Source organism: Hyla sarda, chromosome 2, assembly GCF_029499605.1.
Source record: "Hyla sarda isolate aHylSar1 chromosome 2, aHylSar1.hap1, whole genome shotgun sequence".
Classification (NCBI taxonomy): Eukaryota; Metazoa; Chordata; class Amphibia; order Anura; family Hylidae; genus Hyla; species Hyla sarda.
In genome coordinates this window covers 282702265-282721734 of record NC_079190.1, presented here as the reverse complement: position 1 = coordinate 282721734, position 19470 = coordinate 282702265, and the positions used below count along the sequence as shown (strand labels likewise).

Below are 19470 nucleotides of genomic sequence, written 5' to 3'. Positions count from 1 at the left end.
AGGCACACTGTAGGAGGCACACAGTAGGGTGACCCTATCCTTAAAGAGTCATTGTTCCTTAACTATATGTTCTGATGGAAGAATTCAGCACAATTGTCTCCTTTACTTTTTAGTGTCCAATTTAGCCATTTATCAGGAAACATTAAGGTGGACATACACTTTAATGGTCTATTCACACGTACAGTGTTCTGTGCATATTTGATGCGCAGGATTTTCTGCTGTAGATTTCAATGTAAACTGAACACAGTTTGAAATCCTGTGCATCAAATCTGTGCAGAATACTGTACTTGTGAATAGACCCTTGATGCAAATTTGCTGTTATGTGCATATGTATATGTCGACATCCTGTCAGAATAGAATGATGCTGATGTATACATGCACATACGGAAATTTGTTATAATAAATGATCTTTTTGAAAAAAAATATTTGAAATTAGATATTTGTTTTCTATATTATTTGAATGTTATGTTCTCTATGTAACGAGCATTCTGATCCTCCTTAATTCTGTACCAGATAACTGCTGACTGGCTTCTCATATATATTCTTACTAGCTGAGTACCCGGCGTTGCCCGGTTTTTCCTTCCTCATCCTTGTTGGGGAGGAAAATCAACAAAGGAGGAAGCTTTTGACTTCATATCCCATCCTCATATATTGTTGTCATATCCTGTCCTCATACCCCGACCTCCAATCCCATCCTCCTATCCAGTCCTCCTATCTCGACCTCCTATCCCTACCTCCTATTTCGACATCCAATCTCGACCTCCTATCCCATCCTCATATCCCGTCCTCATATCCCGACCTCCTATCCCGTCCTCCTATCTAGACCTCCTATCCCGACCTCCTATCCCGACGTCCTATCCCGTCCTCCTATCCCGACGTCCTATCCCGTCCTCCTATCCCGACCTCCTTCCTCAACCTCCTTTCCTGACCTCCTATCCCGACCTATCCCATCCTCCTATCTCGACCTCCTATCCCGTCCTCCTATCCTGACCTCCTATCCTGACCTCCTATCCCGTCCTCCTATCTCGACCTCCTATCTCGACCTCCAATCTTGACCTCCTATATCGACCTCCTATCCCATCCTCATATCCCATCCTCATATCCCGACCTCCTATCCCGACCTCCTATCCCGACCTCCTATCCCGACCTCCTATCCCGACCTCCTATCCCGACCTCCTATCCCGACCTCCTATCCCGACCTCCTATCCCGTCCTCCTATCCCGTCCTCCTATCTCGACCTCCTATATCGACCTCATATCCCGTCCTCATATCCCGTCCTCCTATCTCGACCTCCTATGCCGACCTCCTATCCCGTCCTCCTATCTAGACCTCCTATCCCGACCTCCTATCCCATCCTCCTTTCCCAACCTCCTTCCCCGACCTCCTTTCCTGACCTCCTATCTCGACCTCCTATCCCGCCCTCCTATCTAGACCTCCTATCCCGTCCTCATATCGCAACCTCCTATCCTGACCTCCTATCCTGACCTCCTATCCTGTCCTCCTATCCCAACCTCCTATCTCGACCTCCTATCTCGACCTCCTATCCCGACCTCCTATCTCGACCTCCTATCTCGACCTCCCATCCCGTCCTCATATCCCAACCCGTAATATGTGTACCAGGTATTGAAATCTCTCCAGCCGTAAGGAAGTTATGTGAGAACATACATTTCCCATTGATTTGCATGGGACTTTAAACAAAAACCCTGACCCTCACAAATGGGGTAGTTAAGGGTTAAATTAACTATCCTATATTTTAAGTGGACATATAAGTAACATGTGACCAAGTATTATCGAAATATCTCCAGCCGTTTGGAAATTATGCAGTAACATATATTTCCCATAGACTTGTATGGGACTTTATACATAAACTCCGCCCCTGGCAAATGGGGGTGAGTAAGGGTTAGATAACCTATCCTGTGTTTGTTGTTGACATATAAGTAACATGTGTGCCAAGTTTCATGTTAATATCTTTAGCCGTTTGGAAGTTTTTGTGGAACATACATACACACACACGTTGAGTTTTATATATATAGATTCACTGCTAAGCAACAACAAATGGTGACTGTTTAAAGTCTACAAAGACACTTCAGCCTTTTGACTCTCTTAGAGATTGAGCACATAAGCCATGCTTTCCTTACTGTTTGCTGACACATTGGACGTATACATCAGCATACTTTGCATATAGAATTCCAACATTTAGGTGCAAGTACTTGGACCCTAAAGCATAGTTTGTGCTTTTGGGTTGAGCTCTAACATGTATTCACCCAAAGTGTCTTTGTAGGCTTTGACCAGTGAGAACGTTGAACTAACATTTGTGAACTGTTCTCATTAAGATTCACAGACGGCATTTAGGAGCATCACAATGCTAGTTATATGGAGAACATGACCCTGAAATAATATAGGGGAGATTTTAATATCTAATTTTTAAATTAGAGTATTTATTATGACACATGTTGTTGATACCAGCTGCAAACCAGGAAGCTAATCATGCTTTCCAGTCCTTGTCACTATGTTAGTGGCTTTAAGATGACGAGAATTGCATTGGTTTTCACTGGGCATAATTGGTGAGTCTCCTTCCACATCTATAATTACAAGTAGAAAATCTATTGCTTTATTCCTGAACAAGTCCTGTAAGTGCTCAGTGTGTACATAGATCTACTCTACTTTCATATGCAACCATTCATTGTCCTTGCTATTTGGTTTACCCTGATCTAAAGACTCATACAGATATATTAAAATTTCAGGTCATTTTGGATTTGTTTTTCTCGGTCGCTCTTCAGTGGGGGACACAGAGACCATGGGTATATTCTCTTGCCACTAGGAGGTGCTGACACAAGGAAAAAAAAGTCGGCTCCTTCCTGGCGGGATATACCGCCCACTGGAAGTGAGGTAATCAGTTTTAGCTAGTGTCAGTAGGAGGCAAGACACAGGTCTGGGAGCTCCCCAGACCTGGTCTTTTTTTTTAATTATTTTCTAGCACAGTCATGGTCTTAAATGTTGGCACCCCTGAAATTTTTCAAGAAAATGAAGTATTTTTTACAGAAAAGGTTTGCAGTAACAAATGTTTTGCTACACACATGTTTATTCCCTTTGTGTGTATTGGAACTAAACCAAAAAAGGGAGGGAAAAAAGCCAATTGGACATAATGTCACACCAAACTCCAAAAATGAACACAGTACCTACAGTGAAATATGGTGGAGGTTCAATGATGATTTGGGGTTGTTTTGCTGCCTCTGGCACTGGGTGCCTTGAATGTGTGCAAGGCATCATGAAATCTGAGGATTACCAATGGATTTTGGGTCGCACTGTACAGCCCAGTGTCAGGAAGCTAGGTTTGCATCTGAGATCTTGGGTCTTCCAGCAGGACAATGACCCCAAACATACGTCAAAAAGCACCCAGAAATGAATGCCAACAAAGCACTGGAGAGTTCTGAAGTGGGCAGCAATGAGTCCAGATCGAAATCCCTTTGAACACCTGTGGAGAGATCTTAAAATTGCTGTTGGGAAAAGGCGCCCTTCCAATAAGAGAGACCCTGAGCAGTTTGCAAAGTAAGAGTGGTCCAACATTACGGCTGAGAGGTGTAAGAAGCTTATTGATGGTTATGGGAAGCGAGTGATTTCAGTTATTTTTTCCAAAGGGTGTGCAACCAAATATTAAGTTAAGGGTGCCAATAATTTTGTCCAGCCCATTTTTGGAGTTTGGTGTAACATTATGTCCAATTAGCTTTTTTTCCTATCTTTTTTTGGTTTGGATCCAATACACACACACAAAGGGAAAAAAAACATGTGTATAGCAAAACATGTGTTACTGCAATCCTTTTCTGTGAGAAATACTTAATTTTCTTGAAAAATTTAAGGGGTGCCAACATTTACGGCCATGACTGCAAGGGCTGTTAGGTTTTTATTTCCCTTTTGTTTCCCTTTTTTAGGTGGGGGTTCAGGAGCATGGTGCTACCTGTTACCCCATATGCGACAAAGAGGCACGGAACATAAGAGTATGGTCAACCTCTTATCGCCAACAGCTAGCGCCTGGAGGTTGTACTCTGGGTCCCCCAACTTGCCCCTGCTCACCCTGTTATATTAGCCTGTTATGATGCAGCGTGGCCATAAGCTGGCTGAAGCTGTCTGGTATGAGTATATGAAGACAGAGGGTAAGTATAGTCATCCCCCCCCAGCCAGCCAACCAGCAGGCCAGTGGACTCACAGTTACGACAGCCGTTTCTGTCTCAGTGCAGCTGCCGGCTTTTGCAGCGGCTCCCTGTACTTTCTGCAGCTGCTAGTTGTATCTTCTTCAGCTGGTTGGATCTCGCTTTACTGGAGTGCGGGCCCTTCTCCCAGGATGTCTCACAGGACACCCATAGTTCCTCTTCTTCCGTTCCTGACAGGCAAGGATGCGCCTCTCTCAGGTGGTGTTTAGCTCCACTCCCTCCTTTCCCCCGCAGCGGTCCGGTGCCCTTACAGGGCTTTTGCGTTCTTGGTGGACACTTTGGGCCCTTTCAGGGTTCTTCCTCTGTAGGGACTCTGCCATGTGGCTTTTATTCACGTGAGGGTTCTGCCATCCAAAGCGGTGGTTTCCTCCTCCGCTGGTCAATCATCTGGGGAGGGTTCTTGGCGTGTGCATACACTATGATATCCTCCTCCGCAGGTCACCGATCTGATAGCTGCTGTATCAGCGGTTAACGTTCTAGTACCCCTCTGCCAGTGCGAGGTGTCCGACGCAGTGACCTGTTATATACTATGGACCCATACCAGTAAGTCAGACAGTGGTCTGCATGATTCCTCCACCGCCTGTCATTTCTCACATGCCTGCTGTCTCTGCAGCTGGAGTTCCGGTACCCCACTGCTAGTGCGCAGTGTCTGAAGAAGTTACCTGACATGTCCTATGGACCCTTTACGGGGCGACGGGGGATACCATCCATGGCTCCTCAGCCTTCCCCGATCTCCCAGGGTGGCAGGGATTCTATCCATGGCTCCTAAACCTCCCTGTCCTCCCACCTTTGACAAAGGGGGCACAGTGATCGGTTATATGACGGTTGTTCCCTTTTCGCCAGCACCTGGAGGTGTACTCATTTAGCCAGACCATTGTCTGCACGGTTTCCGATTCAATCGGTCTCCCATGGTCTACCGCTTGCCTGGCTGGGGTTTCCCGTACCTCACTGCTGGTGGGAGGAATCTGGAAGAGGCTCCCCGGCAGGTACAAGGGTCTGATGTCAGTCAGACATTCATCTGCTTGGGGGTCGCCAATCGGATCAACCGCACTTCAGTACCCCGCTTTCAGTGGAGGTTTCGCAGAAGTGATCCTGTGCTTTCAGGAACCCTTTAGCATTCAGCCAGGCAGAAGTCTGCATGGTTTACTACTATGTTGGGTCACCTACCATACACTTCCCACATCATGTCAGATGGTTAGGTAACAGACTGCCGATGTGTAGTTCTGAGTGAGGAACCCCATGTTGCTCCTTGGGCCTTTCACAATGCACCACATTGTGGTTCGCAGGGTTCCCTAGGTCAATCTCCACATGCCTGCTGCTCTCATGGATAAGGGCTGGTAAGCCATTTTCAGTGTGTGGTTCTGAAGATGGGATCAGTGTGTCCCACGGTCCCTATGCCACTTAGCCAGACTATATTTATGGCTTTCTCATCCACCAGGTCACCTTTCCCATTCATGCCGCTCTAGCAGCAGATGTCCGGTGACTCACTTTCAGTGTGAAGTTCTGAAGAAGTGACTCTGTGGGTTCATTGGACCTTTCTACCTGTAAGTCAGACTGTGTTTGCATATTTCCTGCACCTCATTAGTCCTCAACTCTTGCGTCTGCAACTGCAGTTCTGGTGTGTAGGGCCATAAAGAGATGGGGTGTGGGTGTTTCCTGCAGGTTCTAGGGACCTCGCAGTGCAGCAGCACTCTCCTATCATGAGGTACCCATGTCTGTGTCCCTACATATGCTCTGGACACCATGCTCATGTAGAGCCTTTCGCCCCTACTTTTCAGTGGAGTGTACCTCAGGCGCCCTCCTGTGTGATTGTTTCCGCAGGTCTGCAGCAGGTGAGCAACTCTTCTGGTATGGAGCCTGAAGGGCGACGGTCTGTTCTTCAGGCCCCCCCATGCCTCCAGGTGTCTTCCTGGGTTTCTGTACCGGGTGGCTCAGGCGCCTGCTCTGTGGCCTTAGTCATCGGCCAGGATGGCTCCATGGCCGCACCATCTGCCACCCTTTTTTATCACAGGGTCCAAGGTTTCGCCCCAATGGGGTGTTTCCTCCCAACGCTGTAGGTTGCTGTATGTGCTTCTTACTTGCATTCATAGTCATGTTTTTGTATCTTCCCAGCTCCAGTGTCCAGGATTCAGCTCCCTCTGGGGACACAAAATGGCTCCTCCGTACCTCGGTGTGTTTTCGCAGGGTTCCTGGGGGCTATGTCCACCCAGCACTTTGATCCGTTACCATTGGACGTCATGTCCTTGCTCCTGCGGTACATGGCGCTCTTGGGAAGATGCTTTCCACAGGGGGTACAGGGATCAGGATGCTTGGCACGGTTAGTGCCTGAGTTTCATCTCCACCTCCCCTTGTTTTCCCATCCACTAGGGGGACTATTCCGCTGAGCATTTTCTTCTGCCGGGATGGAGCCATCTCCCACTTCCCCCTACATGGGTGGCCTACCTGGCTGGGCCTTTGTTTTTTTGCCGGCTCTGCTTGTGTGCTTACTGCTCACTATTGCAGCCTGGCTCTCCTCCTGTTTCTTGTCTACTGCTGCTCATGCAGCTAGGGCATTCTCCTCTGTCGGAGGGGTTAATGAATTAGTGTATAGCTCAGCGACAGTCAGTCTGCTATTGCTCTGTTCATTCCTTTGCGCAATCTCCCGAGAAGAGTGTGCTCATCCTTCCCCTTCCTCTGGTGTTGTTCTTCCCAACCCAGGGACTGTTTTGGTATGCCCCATGGTCTCTGTGTACCCCAATGAAGAGTGACCAAGAAAAGGAGATTTTTTTGTACTCACCGTAAAATCTCTTTCTCGTAGCCTTCATTGGGGGACACAGCACCCACCCATTTCTTCATTCTTGTCCGGATAGCTTTTTCCGGTTCTTGGGTGTTTCTCCGTGATTCCTTTTAGGGTCCTTCGGACTTGTCTCTTGGTTGGCTTCTCCTACTGCTTTGTGACAAAACTGATTATATCACTTCCAGTGGGTGGGTATATCCTGCCAGGGTAGAAGCCAACTTTTTTTCCTAGTGTTAGCGCCTCCTAGAGGCAAGAGCATATACCCATGGTCTCTGTGTCCCCCAATGAAGGCTACGAGAAAGATTTTACAGTGAGAACAAAAAAAGTCTCCTTTTTTTCATGTTTGCCTATAACTGTATATGTCCTTTATTGCCTCCCTCATCTCCTTTCTTGTATTTATTAGCTGCAGTGGCAACCCCTGAACGCAATCCCCGTCCTGTCTCTGCTCCTGTCATCACTCAGAGTCAAGTTGTTGTACAGCCTACACCATCCAGAGAGTCTTCAGCCCGTAGAGTAGAGGAATCCTTGCCTAGAAATGAGACTAAGAAATCACAAGACCAAGTCAAGGAGCCAAAGAGTTCCCCTAAGGTGACTATCAATTTCCTGCCATTGACTGACTGCTGCACACAGGTTACTATGGGAGAGCAGGGAGCCATTTATTCCTTAGTAAAATTTATGTGCAAAAAAATGTCCAAAATAATAATGGGGGAGATTTATCAAAACCTGTGCAGAGGAAAAGTTGCTGAGTTGCCCATAGCAACCAATCAGATCGCTTCTTTCATTTTGCAGAGGCTTTTTCAAAAATGAAAGAAGAAATGTGATTGGTTGCTATGAGCAACTGGTCGGCTTTTTCTCTGCACTGGTTTTCATAAATCTCCCCCAATATGCTTACATTTCGATGTGAACTGCAATATTTATGTTTATATTTTGTCTTTTTAATATTTACTTATTCATGTAGGAGTCAAAAACTCAACCACAGACTAATTCCTCTCCCACTGTCAATGGAGATCAAGTGCAGGTTAGTTTATGTAATGCATACATTTGTATGTTTGTATCCTAATTTTTTTTTTTTTTTTTTTTTTTTTTTAGAGATCTGTTAACTCTGTAAACATTTAATGAATGTATTGTATTAATGTATTGCACTTTTTTCTTACTCACAGACCCAGTTGTAATTTTTTTTTTTTACATGTTAGGAAAACTGGGTGCTGAGTGCATTGTTCTTTGTGAGGCTGTTTAGCAGTCCAGCTCTCTGTTTCTTTGGGGTAATTTTGTTATCCTAGCTAAGCATTTTTGATGAGAGGAATGGGATGGTATGAATAAAATAATGGTAAACAACCCTGAAAAAAACACTGACAACAATGAATATCAAATAATCAAATTTTATTATATCTCATAATGTAATTAAATGGATACAGTTATGTAAAAGGAGAAAAGTTAGAAACCAGAATAGAAGACATGACTGTATAAAATATTGCCCCTTCAAACTCTCCCCATATGCAAAAATGTACTAAATTATGCTGTTTTACCCACCATTCTCTGTAATATAACAAACTCAATGCTTTCTGATATAAAAAAAAAAAGTTGCATCTGATATGACACACAGCATGTGTAGGCAAGATGGCGATATGACTGGAAATTACGTTCCAGAGAGTAATGAAGCAGATCATCTGTCCTGATACCAGAGGATAGCTGCATGCACTGCTCATGACATTCCTGGGCATCAGTGAGGAGAATGGATTGGAGATCAAGTGACATCTAGTGGCTAGGGGTTATGTTTGAATAAACAACACATACAGTATTAAATGGAAACAACATCCACTTATGAGTGGGGAACAGCAATCTCTATAGCTGACATAAATTGATACTGGTATACAATTGCAAGAATAAAGTGCAGAGCACATAGGAGTGAGAAAAAATACAGATTCTAAATCGCCTCAAAATGCATAATAATAAATAATTACATTATTTAACATGTGTTAAACCATCAACACCAGGTAACTGGGGTTAGTGTCCACATGCAAGGCAAAATTTGTATTTGGTGACTTTGTTGCAATAAAACTCGCTGTACCTGTGGCTCAATAGTTGTACCTGTCACTTTGCGTAGTGACAGGTGCATCGTAATACCCCAAAAAAAGTTGTTGGTTTTTTTGTTTTTGTTTTTTGCTATAAATCCACCAAATACAAATGTATGCCTTGCATGTTGACGCTAACCCTTGTTAACCTGTCTGCAGTTTAACATGTTAAAAAAGTGACAGATGCACTTCAGCATTAATCGTTTAATTAGTTTTGTGAAAACTATCTTGTATGTATGGCTATTAAAGGGACACTAAATAGAGAAAATGTAAACATCTGAGGTGTGATGATGGTTACCAATGTATAACATTAAAACGTGCATGCAGTGATGGCTCGGGCAACAGGATATAGATATAAATTTTATTTCGGCCATCTAAGCCTTGAGCGAGACTATAGCATTCAATCTACGGATTTGCGAATGTCCCATAGAGCAATCACTGGATGTATGCTTTATAAGTTTCTACCATTTTTTTTCTCTTTTTCAGGTTTGATGTATGTAAGTATTAATTTGTCTTTTTTAATTTTCTCCCATGGCCTTTACAGCAACCAGCTGAGAAAGAGGAAGAGATCATTCGCATGAGGAAGGTTAGCACAGTATTGGTTTTGAACTTAAACTGATTTTTTCTCGTTCATTTCTATGCACATGAAAGGCACATTCCAATTATACAGGTAGAAGGCACTCACCAGTAACTAGCAAATGATTACTTTGTTACCTGTGTACATACATTTTTGGTTTATTTTTGATATAAGATGCTGCAAGTCATTGGTATAAGGTAACAGCTAAGTAAATAAGCATGCCGTGATAATGGCCATGCCACTCACTTTAGTTACAAACATTCTTTTCCCCTCACCAAACATACTCACAAGGTTTTAAAGGGGTTATCCAGGGTTGGAAAATCATGGATGCTATCTTTTAAAACAAGATGTTGGCAATCTTTTCTTTACTTACTGGGAGAGACCTAGTGCAAAAGGTAACCTAGTCAAGCCCTGTTTCTGCAAATAATTCTCAGTGCTTATGTTTTCAGAGTGGTTTTGCCAACTGCATATTTGCCATAGGCACCAAAAATTCTGCTCTGGAGGTTATGCAAAATAACAAAACGGGTAGATATATGCCTGCTTAGTAACTGACGGGTAGGGTCACACATAGCGTATACACGTAATCCGCTGTGCATTCTACTATGAGCAGACACACCTGGCGGCAGCCCTGTGTATGCCGTGAGGTTTGGAGGTGGGCCCACCTTATTGCACACACAGGGCTGCCACCTGGTAGCCCTGTGTGTCTGCCTATAGGGGAATCCGCAGCGAATTTTGCACAGCATGAAATACGCTGCATATACTTTATGTGTGACCCTACCCTATAAGTTCATCTATGTCTTCTCCTAATAAAAGGTTATTAAAAATCTTCCCCTTTACAAGAGTTAGTAGACCATTTGGCTACAGATGAATTTTTTTATGTAGTTCATTTGCCCTGCAATGCCTATGAGCAAGATTACAAGATGTCGGAAAAGCAACGGTCATTGGACATCATACAGACTAACAACCTAAGAGCATGACAATGTGAAAATAATCTAACTAAGCCATGGTCAAATGGCGGACCTCAGTTATCAAAGCTCTCTAGAAGAAAAACGGTCTTTCTCCCATAGCATCTAATGACAGTTTCCTAAACTGCTGTGGAAAAAAGAAAGCTTTATTGTGATGGTTTCTATGGGCAGCAAGGCCAGTTTTTCTGTTAGACAGTTTGATTGGCCTCATGTTTACAGTTGATTAAAGAGTCAACCTTGCGTTTTTCAAAGCTTTAACCTTCTGTGTTGTATTATTCTGCATTTACAAAGACATGCAAAATTTCAGAAGACTTCTTTGCATGTGCTTAAGTTATGTTTGTTTTTTGTTTGTTTGTTTTTTTGTTTATGTAAATTTTGTTTGGTTGAGCAGTTATGTTAAATCAGTCCTAATGGATTGGCTATATTAAATATTTACACATTAAGGATCTCGGTGCCATAAAATGATGAGAGGATTCCATAAAAATTTCCAATCTTTAATCTGAATTCCACACCTTTTCCATCTTATATTTTATGGATTAGGATGTATACATATGACAAAGTAGAGCAGGCTACTTGTGAAGTCAAAAAGGAAACAGCTGTCAAAAGCAACCAGTTTGATCACTTATTTATTTTGTGGCCTGGAAAGATGAAACCTGAAATCTGGTTTATTGTGGGAAAATCCTCTACTTTCACGTTCACTGGTTTTCATATCCAACACTGTCATTTGATTTCTTTTCACAAAACATTTGATTTCATACTCGCGTCACTTTGTTTTTGGTTCCCTATTTAGAAACCGTCCCTAACTCATGCAGTACCTGCATTATGTGAATGCAAATATAATGCATCGGTGCTATTTTTTTTTTCACTTTATGCTGCACCATATTTTCCAGTGCCAATAGGAGACTTAGAGAGAAAAGAACATAGTTTGGCGTTCATTTCTGTCACTTTTCCCACTATAGGATTAACTTCTTTTAATTTTTTATATTTTTTTTCTATTTATTTTGTTCACGTTCACAGAAAAAAGCAAAGAAACTAGAGGGTGAAAACATATATATCAGACATAGCAATTTAATGTTGGAGGTTGGTATTAAATCATGCAGTTAACAATTTTTTTTATTTTTATTTTTTACTTTTTTCCGTTTTTGCAGGCTTTGTCTGTATGTTTGTTTGTTCATTTTTTGCATGTTTGTACATGTTTTGATTCTTTTTGTTGCATGTTTCCAAAGAAGAGTCTTTAGTTAAACTAACTTCATCCCGAATATATTTGAATGCTCCTGAACGTATTTTTTTTTATTGTCTCAGTGCATCTAAAATATAAAAAATTAAGCTACAGCTATGTTTCTACACATCCTATCCATCTCCATTATAACTTAAAACAAACAAAGCCTGTTTAGTCTGGTTCTATAGTCATACTATCCTTCACCTGTTGCCAGTATTGTACTAAGATACATTCGGTAAGTTAGAAAGAAACAGGTAACAGATGGAAACAGAGTATGATTGCAGGATCAGACTACAAAGGGTTTGTTTGTAGTCTTTTACTATTAAGTTCACACTATGGAATTTCCACAAGAGAATTCTGTGTGAATTCCAATTTACAGCAGCCTCTTTCAAAATTGGCGGTTAATGATTAAACGCCATCCCATTCACTGCAGCTCAGTGCTGGGACTTTCACAGGAAAACTGAACATGTTAAATTTTCCAGCAGAATCCAATGGAAGTACTGCTGCTGAACTTCCATAGTTTGCACTGAGCAGCAGACTTCCATTGAGATAAGTGTGCCTCTGCTTAAAGCGTAAATTCTATAGTGTGAATGCACACTTAAATGCATAATCATGATTTTCACAGGAGCTGCAAGCCCAAAATAATATAAAATTGTAAATTAAGACTTCAAAGTTGCTATTTTTTATTTTTTTTTAAATGTGTTGAGACAATAAAAAAAAAATCTGATTGCTAAGCTTTTCATAATCTTTAAATGGAATGCAAAGTTTTTTGTAATACTGAAATCTTGCAGCTTTCACTGTGGCTGCAAGGACTAATAGGCCAAAATATATATAGATTTAGCTTAGGATCTACCACCGTTCACAATAGCTGATATTCGGAGCTCAAGCCTATAAAATGTATGACGCTGCTAAAAACAGCTCAGGCTGGATGGCTTCCCCATAATAATATACTAAAAGTGTGTGTGTGTGTGTATGTATATATATATATATATATATATATATATATATATATATATATATATATATATATATATAGTGTGTGTGTGTATATCCATTTTAAGCCTTTTTGCACAATCTTATGTTCTTTGTTCCCATCCCTAGTTTAATGCAGAAGGGATCATGAAATAAGATTGTCTCTATACCTGAAAGGGTTAAGGGACTTGTCAAACTCTTATCAAACTGCTATCTACCTGTGTGTATTTATTTTAAAGGTATATCAGTTATCTCCAAGTTCAGGAGCAGGCAAATTTCTGCTATTTGATGTGTGTGTCTGCTAGGGCCCTCCATAATATTTTATTTTGTTTTATTTTTTTTTGGTAGGGGGGTGGGAGCTATTGTTTATTATTTTAAGTTGACTGCTGTTTTGTCTCAGTGAAGCAGATCATAACATTGCATTTTGCATTTCTTCACTAATACGTGTTATAACCAGGTATATTGTGTGTGTGTTCCAGCTAGTATTCTTGTACTGTGAAGCTCTAACGCATGCTAGTAAGACATAACCTTTCTTGTAACAGTGCTTTAGTCATATTAACGCCTTTGTCTTTCAACCGTCGCTACAAAATGTATTACGGCATTTTATTAGTTTCCTTGAGCCTCATGAAAGGTGTAGCACTATTGTGTAATTGATAGGAAAAAATACTAAGGATGCACAGATTGGTACCATATCAGTATATGTATCCTTGATATGAGGGCCCATTTAAACTATTTGCATGATCTTTCCTTCATGCTTTTCTCCACCCACTTTTAGCACAACTTGTGTCAGATGTTTATCTGCAGTACATAAAAAAAAAAAAATTTAAACCTCAGTTTACTTATCTCCTATGTGTGCCCTATAGTTTCATATACAAAAGTGCGCTCTCAGTTCTGCTGGTATCATGTTAGGCATTCACATTACATTTCATGCCTCCTGATGCTGTTATACTGCTGTTAATCCAACATCTACTACGGCATACCCATAGGCTTTAAAGGGGTACTCTGGTGGAAAACATTTTTATTTTTTATTTTATTTTTATAAATCAACTTGTGCCAGAAAGTTAAACCAATTTGTAAATTACTTCTATTAAAAAATATTAATTCTTACAGTGCTTATTAGCATATGTATACTACAGAGGAAATTCTTTTCTTTTTTGATTTCTTTTCTGTCATGAACACAGTGATTTCTGCTGACATCTCTGTCCATTTTAGAAACTGTCCAGAGCAGCATATGTTTGCAATGGGGATTTTCTTCTGCTCTGGACAGTTCCTGACATTAACAGAGGTGTCAGCAGAGAGCACTGTGTTTGTGACAGAAAAGAAATCCAAACAGAAAAGAATTTCCTCTGTAGTATACAGATGCTAATAAGTACTGGATGGATTAAGTTTTTTTTTTTTAAATAGAAGTCATTTACACATCTGTTTAACTTTCTGGCACCAGTTGATTTAAAAAATTAAAAAAGTTTTCAACTGGAGTACCCCTTTAATAGGCCAAATGTAGTCCACTAGTAGTATGTTTGATCTGCCATATGCCACTATACATTATATTTGGCATACACACAATTGTAGTAGCTGACACATTTGTGTCCTCCAGATAAATCATATACATGCATAAAACGGACCAAAAGTAGTTAATTGTAGACTAGGTTTGGTCTGTTGAAGAATATGGGTATGTTGCAGACAAACTGGTATTGGTCAGTATCCCAGTGGCAAAGACACGAAACCTGATATGACTAGGGCCTTGCCTTTAGCCTCACATCACAACAGTTCCTACTGTATAAAGGGGTATTCCAGGCCAAAACTTTTTTTTATATATCAACTAGCTCCGGAAAGTTAAACAGATTTGTAAATTACTTCTATTAAAAAATCTTAATCCTTCCAGCTTCTGAAGTTGAGTTGCTGTTTTCTGTCTAACTGCTCTCTGATGACTCATGTCAGTTCCTATGGGGATATTCTCCCATCATGCTCAGCTCCCGGGACCAGAAGCTAATAACTATTGGAATGATTAAGATTTTTTAATAGAAGTAATTTACAAATCTGTTTAACTTTCCGGAACCAGTTGATATATATATATTAAAAAAAGTTTTTGCCTGGAATACCCCTTTAAGTATACATTCAAAGCATACCAGTGTGCCCTGTTTTTCATTTGAGGAGATGTAGTCTTTACACCACAGTTATTAATCTCTGTTGCACGGCATTCTCCTAGAACACAATGCAGTAGTGTCGCTTAAATTTTGTTGTCCCATCTAAGTAGTCCTAACAACCTTTTGTATTTCTGTATAATACTTCTCTTCACTCTGATATATCAGAATTAAAAATGATATGCCTGAAAACTTAAATCCTTAAATTTCTTACCTTTTATATGTAGGAATGATCTTAAGCATTTACATGCTTTACTAGGGGGGCTATGGTTCTAGTAACTATAAATAAAAAGATAAGCACTTAATTTAAAGTCATAGCTGAAACCCCAAAGAGACAGCAGATCATTATGAAACACATTAATTGTAACAGACATTGTTACAGAACTTAACATTATTTATAGAGGCATTACTATAGGGGTATCATTGTCTCTCTACATTAGTGTCAGTATGGCACCTTAATGAATCATAGTATATAGGCTAGTACATCCGTTTGATATGACTATAAGAAATTGTACTTATGTTTAAGGCCAGTGAATTATTTTCTTAGAACATGAGAAATTCTAGGCTATGGATGTACATGTATGAAATAGATCAGCACACTTGGCGGGAAATGACAACTGCTTGCATAATAGTCTTTTTATTATTTACACATTGCTATTAAATCCATAATCTGCAGACAGAGCCATAAAATGATAAGTTGTGGACACTGGTTTATTACATTCTTGAGGTAAAGACACCCCAAAAAAGGCTACCTTTATAGGCAAATATTCAGCCTCTTCACTTGGAACTGGATAGTTTTCTTCTCACATGATCCATATTTGATTTATCTATCTTACCCATGTGATTTGCACACTATAACTTGCTTAGCGCATTTGCTATTTTCTGGGTGCTAAACATAAAATGATATAGGCCTTGTGACTTTGCTAGTATGTCTTTGTTCCTGGGTTCCTGTGATCTCAAGCCTACACACTTAACATTCATTTTTGCTTGCTTCCTTACTTTCCTCTTTTCTGCCTCCTCTTTTTCTCCATTTTCATTCTGTTGGGCACTCTCCAATCTTTGCATTTTCTTATCCCATTGATCTTACTATCCACTATACCATCAAATTTCGTTAGGACTTAGAGAAGACTCAAGATGAAATAATTCGCCACCATGCCAGTATTCGTGAGTTGAAGAAAAGTTTCATGGAGTCTGTTCCTGCACCACGGCCTAGTGAGTGGGATAAACGCCTTTCTACCCACTCGCCTTTCCGTACTCTCAGTTTCAATGGACAGATCCAAACAGGCAATGATGGGGTAAGTCTGCATGCTGTTTTGCATAAATGATGATTTAATCTCAATCATAGTAATATGATTTTATCGACAGCCTGTCTGTAACAAAATCGGGTTTTAATACCACAAGGCTTTATCTTTCATTTACTATTCATTTCATATTACTAATGGTATATACTCATTGACCCCAAAACATTTTTTTGAATAGGAGATGCTGGAATTAAATAAAACTTTTTATATATATATATGTGAATGTAATAATGATGTATGTAAGTGATTACAATATTAGAGTAAAAGGAAAATCACAAGTCAGACCACACATAGAATGCTGTTTACAGTACTAAGCACCAGTGTACAAGAAAAATATAGTGGAGCTGGAGAGGGTTCAAAGAAGGGGAAAAAGAGTAATACGGGGAATGGGAGGACTACAGTACCCAGAAGATTATCAGAATTAGAGTTATTTAGTTTAGCAAAAAGAAGGCTTAGGGGCAACCTAATAACTATGTATAAATATATCAGGGGGCAGGAGAGAGAACTTTCCCATAATCCTTTAATACACAGCACTGTATTTGTACCAAGGGGCATCCCCTATGGCTAGAGGATAGAGGGTTTCTACACCAGCACAGACAAGGTTTTTTTTTTTTTTTTTTTTTTTTTTTTTTTTTTTTTACTGTAAGACTATGGAAGTGAAATAAAAAAGGATATGTGTAGTTCACTTAGGTAAGCTATCCTGAGGTTAACTGGATTGGTCTAAGTCCCAAAAGACCTAGTTATTTGGAGGATGTGTATATAATAAGAATTATATATGACCAGTCCTCAAAGGATAGTGGGATATAGAAAAAGAAAAAAAGAAAGGAAAGAGAAAAGAAGAAAGAAAAAAAGAGAGAAAAAAGCAGGAATAGGAAGAAGAAATTCTAACAATTGTAATCAATAAAAATAATATTAATGATCTACTATAGAGAACCTGAATCAAGGATAAAAATAATATAGACAGAATTTATTATAATATCACACCATACATCTGGGCAGGGCCCTTGCACCAGATGTTAGAATAATATCATAGGAAATACTATATATATATATATATATATATATATATATATATATATATATATATATAAAACTCAATGTGTGTATGTTAAAGCATCACGTCCAAACGGCTAAAGATATTAACATGAAACTTGGCACACATGTTACTTATATGTCAACAACAAACATAGGATAGGTGATTTAACCCATGCCAAAGGGTGGGGTTTATGTTTAAAGTCCCATACAACTCTATGGGAAATATATGTTACTGCATAACTTCCTTTCTTTCTTTCTCTTTTACTATTTCCCACTATCCTTTTGAGGACTGATAATATATATTTCATATTATATACACATTCTCCAGACTATGGAAGTGGTCATGGTGAACTCAATAAAAGAGTTCAGAAGGGGCCTGGATGCATTTCTAGGCAATAAAAACCATTAAGGGTTATGGACACTAGGCTTACAGGGACTGAACTTTGATCCAGGGATTTATTCTGATAATGCCATATTGCAGTCAGAAAGGAATTTTTCCTCCTGGTATGGGGCAATTGGCATCAGCCTTGTAAGGGTTTTTTGACTTCCTCTCAATCAACATAGTAGAGACACAGTAAAGATATAGGTTGAACTTGATGGACTCTGGTCTTTGTTTAACCTTTAAACTATTGGCAAAAACTGTACAAATGAAAGGGGACTCTAGTACCCTGTTGGGCAGTCTCTAGCCTGAATACAAAATAATATACAAGTGGGCATGGAGGCATACAGGTTCTGTATGGCATCCTGTGGCCCTGTTGCCCACAGATGTTGCAGTGGGGCCTATAGATTCTGCACACTTTTAGGTTGCTGAAACTGGGGTTCCAGCTGGTCCCATAAATGGATTAATGATGAATCTGGCAACCGGGCAGGGGGTGTTGCAGTCTGGCTCAGACATTGCTGGAAGACCCTTACTATTACTGGAAGACCCTGTTCGGAAAAATGCAGGCAACACGTATCCTGTACCTATTGCTTAGGGTGCATTCACACCACGTTTTTGCAATACAGTTCCCGTATACGTTTTCTAGGTGAAAACCATATGGAACAGTATTGAAAACCGTATGCATTGACTCTCCATTGAAAACCGTATGCCAAAAGATGCATCAGGTTGTGTCCGTTTTGCATCCTGTAAAGTTTTGTCAGTTTTTTTTCCCGTACCCAAAACCGTAGCCTACCACGGTTTTTGGTCCGGGTGAAAAACTGTATTAAACCGTGTGTATATATATATATATATATATATATATATATATATATATATATATATATAAAAAAGGAAGATCAGGGCAGCACTCCAATAACGTGAAAAAAGGTAAAATTTATTCCATCAAAATAATGTGCAAAACAGCAGCGACGTTTCGATCCTCTCCAGGATTCTGGAGAGGATCGAAACGTCGCTGCTGTTTTGCACATTATTTTGATGGAATAAATTTTACCTTTTTTCACGTTATTGGAGTGCTGCCCTGATCTTCCTTTTTTATATTTGGATGGATCGTTGGACTTGATCCTTTTACAGGTTGCCTGCACCTTCTCTTTTATATCTTTCGGGTTTTAGAGTGCTGTTGCTCCTTTGCTATATATATATATATATATATATATATATATATATATATATAATTTTTTTATTTTTTATTTTTTTTAAACATGGGAGTCAATGAGAACCGTACACAACTGTATGTGCATACGGTTCCATCCGGTTTTCACCATACGGTTTTTTGACTTTGCACAGTTTTTTTCTTGGAATTTCAATCAAACAAGTGCAACTTTATTCATAATGAAGTGAAAAGTTAAAAAAACGTATACTTAAAAAACGGATGCAACCGGACATCATTTTTTAAACCGTATACAGTTTTTAACCCCTTAAGGACTCAGGGTTTTTCAGTTTTTGCACTTTCGTTTTTTCCTCCTTACCTTTTAAAAATCATAACCCTTTAAATTTTCCACCTAAAAATCCATATTATGGCTTATTTTTTGCGTCACCAATTCTACTTTGCAGTGACATTAGTCATTTTACCCAAAAATTCACGGCGAAACGGAAAAAATAATTATTGTGCGACAAAATCGATTCTACGCAGTGCATATTTCAGTAAAAATGACACCTTATCATTATTCTGTAGGTCCATACGATTAAAATGATACCCTACTTATATAGGTTTGATTTTGTCGTACTTCTGGAAAAAATCATAACTACATGCAGGAAAATGTATGCG

The 19470-nt window shown here is 39.9% G+C and overlaps 1 protein-coding gene across 19 annotated transcripts in view; it reads left to right on the top strand.

Moving 5' to 3' along the window:
• Positions 1–19470, top strand: part of EPB41 (erythrocyte membrane protein band 4.1) — a 201245-nt gene that overhangs the window by 155112 nt on the left and 26663 nt on the right. For 16 of the 19 annotated variants that reach the window (XM_056557271.1, XM_056557272.1, XM_056557269.1 and 13 more), the window contains 5 exons: positions 7388–7572; positions 7943–8002; positions 9601–9642; positions 11616–11678; positions 16046–16225. In XM_056557271.1, the coding sequence (XP_056413246.1) occupies positions 7388–7572; positions 7943–8002; positions 9601–9642; positions 11616–11678; positions 16046–16225 (530 nt within the window). Of the gene's footprint in view, positions 1–7387; positions 7573–7942; positions 8003–9600; positions 9643–11615; positions 11679–11746; positions 12763–16045; positions 16226–19470 lie in introns of those variants that run through there. The other 3 variants (XM_056557275.1, XM_056557282.1, XM_056557280.1) reach the window with 3 other exon arrangements.